This window comes from Wyeomyia smithii, chromosome 3 (assembly GCF_029784165.1).
Source record: "Wyeomyia smithii strain HCP4-BCI-WySm-NY-G18 chromosome 3, ASM2978416v1, whole genome shotgun sequence".
NCBI classification, from domain to species: domain Eukaryota; kingdom Metazoa; phylum Arthropoda; class Insecta; order Diptera; family Culicidae; genus Wyeomyia; species Wyeomyia smithii.
The window spans coordinates 267,831,853-267,838,715 of NC_073696.1; the positions used below are offsets into that span (position 1 = coordinate 267,831,853).

The 6,863-nt window shown below is 37.7% G+C and overlaps 1 protein-coding gene across 1 annotated transcript; it reads right to left on the bottom strand.

Moving 5' to 3' along the window:
- Nucleotides 1-4,028: 4,028 nt before the first annotated feature.
- Nucleotides 4,029-5,615, bottom strand: LOC129729273 (uncharacterized). Its single transcript, XM_055687784.1, has one exon. It carries the CDS (start codon nt 5,613-5,615, stop codon nt 4,029-4,031), a length of 1,587 nt encoding a protein of 528 aa, XP_055543759.1.
- Between the last annotated feature and the right edge of the window lie 1,248 nt (nt 5,616-6,863).

A 6,863-nucleotide genomic window follows, 5' to 3' on the forward strand; every position in this document is an offset into this window, starting at 1 on the left:
GTTGTACTGCGTTGAAAAAATCCGCGCATAAAAAACCGCGTGATTTTAAAAAACCGCTTGAAAAAACTCCATTCAATAATAAGATCCGATTAAAAATAATGGCACGTAAGTAAATATAAACTTGAAAAATGATATGAAAATGGTAACGAAACACACAAAATAAGTTTTAGTGCTTCTAAAATGAAAATTCATTGAGAAACATGACAATAACTTTTTTAATAATAATTTCGCTACATGTTTAAGCTTTCGTTTCTTAAACGGAAGTAAATCGCAACGACCCTGACTCGTATCGTTGTAAAATTATTATTGTATTTTTGTTTCTTCTTCCCGAATCAACGGAAATTGCCTGTTTTTTGATAATAACAGCAAATATTAGCAAATAGCAAATATTAAAAATATTTTAAAAGCAAATATTAAAAATATGCATTATTTAGGTTGATAAAACAGAATATCTTATTGTCATGAACCATACGATTGATTTTTACTTTATTGCATTTACTTATACTAAACTTATTTCGCGTAAAAATAATCGTCACTGTGCTACAGCGATTTAGAACTTATTAAGTGATCTAGTGTAGGTTGTAGGTCTTGTTGAGTATAACATTCGCCCATACTAGAAATTTTACAAACACCCTCAAATTCTGAAGTTAGGGTCAAAATACGGTTTTTTGGACCTAAGCGCATATAATATTTTTTAACTCAGTCATTTATCAACCGATTTTTAATATTTAAGCAGTTTAAAAAAGGGGACAAATAGAACTTTCAAAATATATACAGGTTTTTACTAATATCAATGAAACATGTTGAGTTATTTGAGTTTAAATATAAGTTTTTAGATTTTTCAACGCAGTTTTTCGACTTAATTTGAAATTCGCCGTCTATTTTTTTAAGAAATATACCACAATTATACTATAATTTTGAAAGTATATTTACTTTCGAATCAAATGAAAGTAATTTTGTGAAAATCGGTTGATATTTGGCTTAGTTACATATTATTTTAGAAAACCAGTATCTTTGGCTTCTATCGCTACAAATGATAAAAAAATGCAAGAACTATTGATGTGATTTAGTGTGGGTTATAGTTTTAGTCAAGTGTTACCTGCGCGTTTACTTGAAGTTTTTCAAAAAACCCCAAATTTTGGAAAGGCGAAAAATAAAAATTTTGATATACATAAATATGTTTAAAGAGTTTACCTATATGTGATGAATAGTTCTAAAATAAATAAGATAATTTATAATTAATAAAATAAGATGATTTTTATTTTTTTTAAATTTTACCTATATGTGATAAATAGTATGTTACACTCAACAAGACCTATAACCTACACTAGGTCACTTCAGAAGTTCTTGCATTTTTTTTTTCATTTGTAGCACAGTGTAATCCGCGTTATGTCAAAAAAAACGCGTAAAAATAATCCGCGTTATTGTAAAAAATCGCGTAAAAAAAGTCCCCAGTGTACTCGCGAAAAAGTGAAAAAACTAATCAATGTTACACCGTTTTACGGTATATACCTACCTTTTTGCGTTGTTGCGAGCAAGAATGGTGATTTTTTCTTTAAATGCTGTTAATCAATATACTCCGATAACTTATTTTGATTTTTGAATTTCATAGATTCAAGTACACTAATGCAGTGCAGACCATGTAACAAAAGGAGACGATCAAAAGAATTGGAATTTTGTATTAAAACGTAATTGTATTTGGATACGACGGCCATGTAGCATCCCAAGTAACAATTCTATAGCTACTTGGTTTTCTAACGGTTTTATCACAGCAATGAATATCACCAACGATTTTATGGCGGTTAAACCCGTTGCCAAAAATAGCAAGTCGTAATGAACACTGATAGCTGTCAATAAAACTCTAATAAAACTTCCAATAAAACCGGCAAGAGTCAATGCGATTTTGCTTTATTATTGGTTTTATTATTACTATCTATTGCCCCATAAAACCACCCCAGCTTGCTGTCATATAACATAGAAACCAGTTTTATTGCGGTCATTCAAATGCCCAGTTTTAACCTGTCAAACTTGTAAACAAATATATGCAGGCAATGATATACATAAAGGTGAGACAAAAGCGGCTGAGTTGGTTTAGTGTGATGCAGAATTCTGTCGCAGTCTCCGTAAGATGTGTAAAATGCTTTAGAGCATCTTGCAGCGCATTTGTAAACATTGATGACGTAGAACTCCAAAAATCTAATAAAGTAACACAGCAAACTTAGTACTTTTCGGTAGTTTTTTTTTTTAAATTTTATCGCCAGTTTGGCTTGTTTTGGTTGAAAGTAATTTCCTATGTCGTTAAATTATGCGTCCTTAAAAATAAGGTAGGAGCAAGACACTATTGATATATTTCGAAATATATTCAATATTCAATTAAACTAAGTATGTATCGTTGCATTTTTCGTGCACCTCTCTATTTATATCAAAGTTTGTTGATTCCTCATTATCGTCGGTGTGATGTCAGATTTTTCATAAAAATAAAGTTGTCTAGGCCCCAGGGATTTACCATATTTTTCTCTAATAATACAGGCATCCAACCTTTGCCGCACCTTACAACATATATATCATTGAACTAGGCTTATTGCGGCTACGATGAATGCCAACTAATCACCAACCGCGCCATATTGATATTTTTGAAACATTTTATAATCTTGAAACGAAAATCGAATCGTCGTCTGACTAACAAATAAATTGAATATCCTAAGTTGATTTTGATCTATCTCTGTATTGAAGAACACGGCTAGATTTTTTTTCTGAAAAACTGAGCTGAAACAATCCAATTCATTTTTGCTAACAATGAGATCTTTTTTGTAAGCCCGTTCTATTTTGATGGCGCATAAATTTAAAGCGCCTGTAATCTCAAAATGCACGATAAAATTTCATGCGCATATGCTTGAGAGCTACAAAACCTACCAAAAACCCCTCCTTATTTCTTATCTTTCTACAATATCACCATCAAATAAAATCGATTGCACGATGATAACCAACACAGGTAAAACATTTCTCCCGCGACGAGAGATTTCCTTATTAAAAAAAGTGGCGTGATGTTCTGGTGTGTGTGCAGGAACGGCACAACAAATCATCTTATTACGGTTGCTGTCAAGCAATGAAGAGTTGATTTGGACTTATTGTGGCAAGTAGCAGAGCGCAATAATGTAATCAAACTTATTGCGCTCTTGAAGAGGTAATGCCAGCTGCTTATAGTATGCGGTACTCTTTCCATGTGGTTTCAAAGTAGTTTTATTGCCATTCTTATAATTGATTCAATAAGCTTGGCAAGGGTGGGCCACCTGGCTGTAAAGCAAACCTATAGCGGTTATCAGGAGGTTCTGATAGTATTTTTAGTTTTAACAGCAATTTTGCGAAATTGGTCATGAAAACCGCTAAAAGAATGCAATACGACTTAAATTGTTACTTGGGATGTACCACTTTCACTCTATGAAAAAACAACGGATACAAAAGTTGCGAGCGATTTATTAAAAATATATATATTTAAAACTTATTCCAACCACAAATCGTATTTTTGACAACAACGCGAATGTTAAGCATCATTTCGGAATTCTCTCGCTACGCCTCAAACGTAAGAATGCTTTAGACTGATTGACTGTTTTTTCGGTCGATCATGAACATAAACGAAAAACGGAATGTTAATGCAGACAAAACATTGTACGAAGTTTCCCGAACGGCCTTGAATACCGAGGCCGTGCTCCTTTTGCGGAAACAACGCACGCAGCCCGTTGCATATTCGTGAATGTTGAAAATTGATTGACTGTTTTTTCGGACGATCATGAACGCAAACGAAAAATGGTATGTGAATGCCGGTATGACGGACATGAAAGACAAAGCGGCGGTCCTTTTGCGGAAGCAAAGGTTGCACGCAGCTCGTTCCATATTCGTTCTGCTTTAAACCGTTCTTTGAAATTGAACATGCTGCAGATACAAGTTGAAAATGAGCGAAGGATCGCACAAAAAGGAAAGCATGTCACTGAACGAGAAAACGTTCAAGCGTCTTTTTAAAAAAGGATTTTTCAAAGCTCTGCTCCTGACACTATCCAACCGAGTAACGTATTTTGGATTGTAGGACCATGCTCTCCTAGCCGCTGCCTTCCCTTACACAGTAAATCGTTGAAAAATTCTGCTCCAATTATAAGATCCACACCACTGGGTATATTGAACTGTGGATCAGCGAGCATAATCGCCTTGGGCGTCTCCAACTGTTGCAGAGGGTTCAATGGAATGTTTGATGTGACCTTAGATAAAACATGAAATTTCATTGGCTGCGTATACTCGGAAATTGCTGACGAACGAGCCAAAATAGTTGCTACCAGAGCAGTTGATGACGTTGTCTCAGATGATCCGAGTCCTTTCACCCTCAAATAGTCTGAAATCGGCTTGCATCTTAATTTCTGTGCTATTCTCCTTGTCATAAGATTTCTCTGAGGAGCACTGTCTAGTAGAGCACGTGCAAATATTGTGTTGCCAAGCGGATCGCGGATTCTTATAATCGCGGTGGACAACAAAACTTCTCGAGTAGAACGTATGGTATTTGCAACCATTGCAACGGCTTGATTGCATGTGGCAGTGTTTTCTGTGTTGGGTTGTGAGCTTGATTGCTGTGAGTTGCTGCTCGAAGCGAGTGTGCGTGTAGAGTGTTGTGTGGCTTGAGGTGGCTGTGAATGATTTTGTGGCTTCAATTGTGGTGGTTGCACCTGTATGTTCGCTTGATGAGGTCGCGGCGGCGCTTGCGGAACACGAGCTGTAGAGGTATTTGGGCGTTGTGCACTTGCATAATATTCATGCAGTAGTGTATGATGCTCTCGTTTGCAAACTGAACAAAAACCTCTTGAACATTTACTTACTCTGTGACCAGGGGATAAACAATTAAAACAGAGCATATTTCTCTTCACCGTGGCGACCCTATCCGAACTACTCATCTTGCGAACTCCGGAGCACTGGAATACATTATGTTGAGGTCCACTACAGAAGCAACAGCTGGGTGGTTCAACAGACACCGAATGAACGGAGGCGTATTTTGCTTGATGACGTTCTGCATTAGATGCTTTCGATGGCGTCATGAACTGCAACACCGAGCATTGCTCGCGCAGAAATCCCGTTAAAGCTTCGTATCTCACAAACTCCCTTGAGTTGAAATGTGTTTCCCAATTCCGCAGTATAACAGAATCTAACTTTGAGCTCAGAATATACGCTAAAAGAATAGACCATTCATTCGTAGTGATTCCCAGCTTCTCAATCATTTGCAAATTTTTATCAAACGTACCTAGTAGCTGATTCAACGCCTCAAAACTTTCCTTACGTACTGGCTCCGCCGCAAATATGGCATCCAAGTGGGTTTTAAGAATCAGTTTTTTATTCTCGTAACGTTTTTCTAGAGCACTCCACGCTACATCGTAGTTTACTTCGGTAAGTTCGATTGTCTGAATTTCCTGCAGCGCTTCGCCGTTGACCGAAGCACGCAGGTAAGTGAACTTGTCAATTGCAGAGAGCGATTTGTTATAATGAATTAGAGATCGAAAGCTATCACGAAAGGTAATCCACTGCATCAAGTTGCCGCTAAATGTGGGAAGCTTTATATCGGGCAATTTCACTCGTGACATCGGTGCATGTGCGGTTATCGTTGTATTCAACTTTGGGGATCCAGCTCTTGTCGGTTGGGTTTGAAACTCATCAGTTTGGCCTTTATTTCACAGTACAGATTTTCAAATTCCCACAAAGCAGTTGAATTTTCGTTGAGGTGAGTTTCGAGGCGTATTTCTTTTCCTGCAACCGTTACTTCGCTCAAATCATCACTGTCTGTTAAGACTTCAATTTTCCTTCGCACAGTGTAGAATTTGTTCAACGCCTCTTCTACCATAGCCAGCCTGACATCGATCTGAAGTTCATCTCTCTCCTTGCAGTAATCTGTGGTAAACTGCTTCACTATCATTAGGGTATTCCGAAGTTGCCTCTCCTGCATCTGGAGCTCTCGAAGTGTTGAAACTGGCATCTTAACACTTGCAATAATCGCACTATTGACAGCGAATCGTTTCACGCGCGCGACCTCAACGATTGACAGTAAAATTCATGAAAGCGAACAAGACCGACCAACAAATGCCAGCGAAATTTCCAGAAATCGTCAATCAGTGAATGAAGGGCTCACACTCAAAATCCAACACAAATCAAAAGAAAACTCGCAAGCAACTTATTCTATTATAATTTCATTTAGCTCAATAGTAACCATCAGAATTTCCGCAATGGCGGATACCACATGCAACGCCACTAACAAATAATATACATGCTCATGCGACTTCTCTCTTATTATCCAGGCAATCTGCGCGCGTCGGTTTGTAGCTTCCTACAGCTGATTCAAGTTTCCAGCTTCCGATGACGCCGATGATGATTCAGTAATCATTTTTTAGAAAGCACTCACTTTGGATTACACTGTCACCACTTGATTAAGTTCTTTGTTCTCTTTGTTCTTTGACCTTTTCATAGGTCGAACGTATTCACATCACGCGCGATGGCGGGGTTACAATGTCCACGTGTCACGTTTCAGCACGAATTCCCGATCCGACGGTCCACTGATCCGGTTCGAAGGACCAAAATGTTTATTACTAAAACTTGGGCCGGATCAGAGCGGCCACACTGTCGGGATTTTCGGTGCTATATACTGGAACTAAAAACTTGCACGGTTACACTGCTGGGACTCTGGGAGGCACCCAGCCTTTATTCGGACGTGGAGAGATCTAAGGCGTCACAACCGTTTCATATAAAGGTTTATTCGAGACTGATATCTATCACATTTTATCGTTCTACTCAGGCTGAGATGCGATTCTATGGATGCTACCGGGTGTCGATAAGAATCG

Excerpts from the sequence above, each read along its gene's own strand:
- LOC129729273 (XM_055687784.1), bottom strand. The coding sequence starts at position 5,615 with ATGTCACGAGTGAAATTGCCCGATATAAAGCTTCCCACATTTAGCGGC.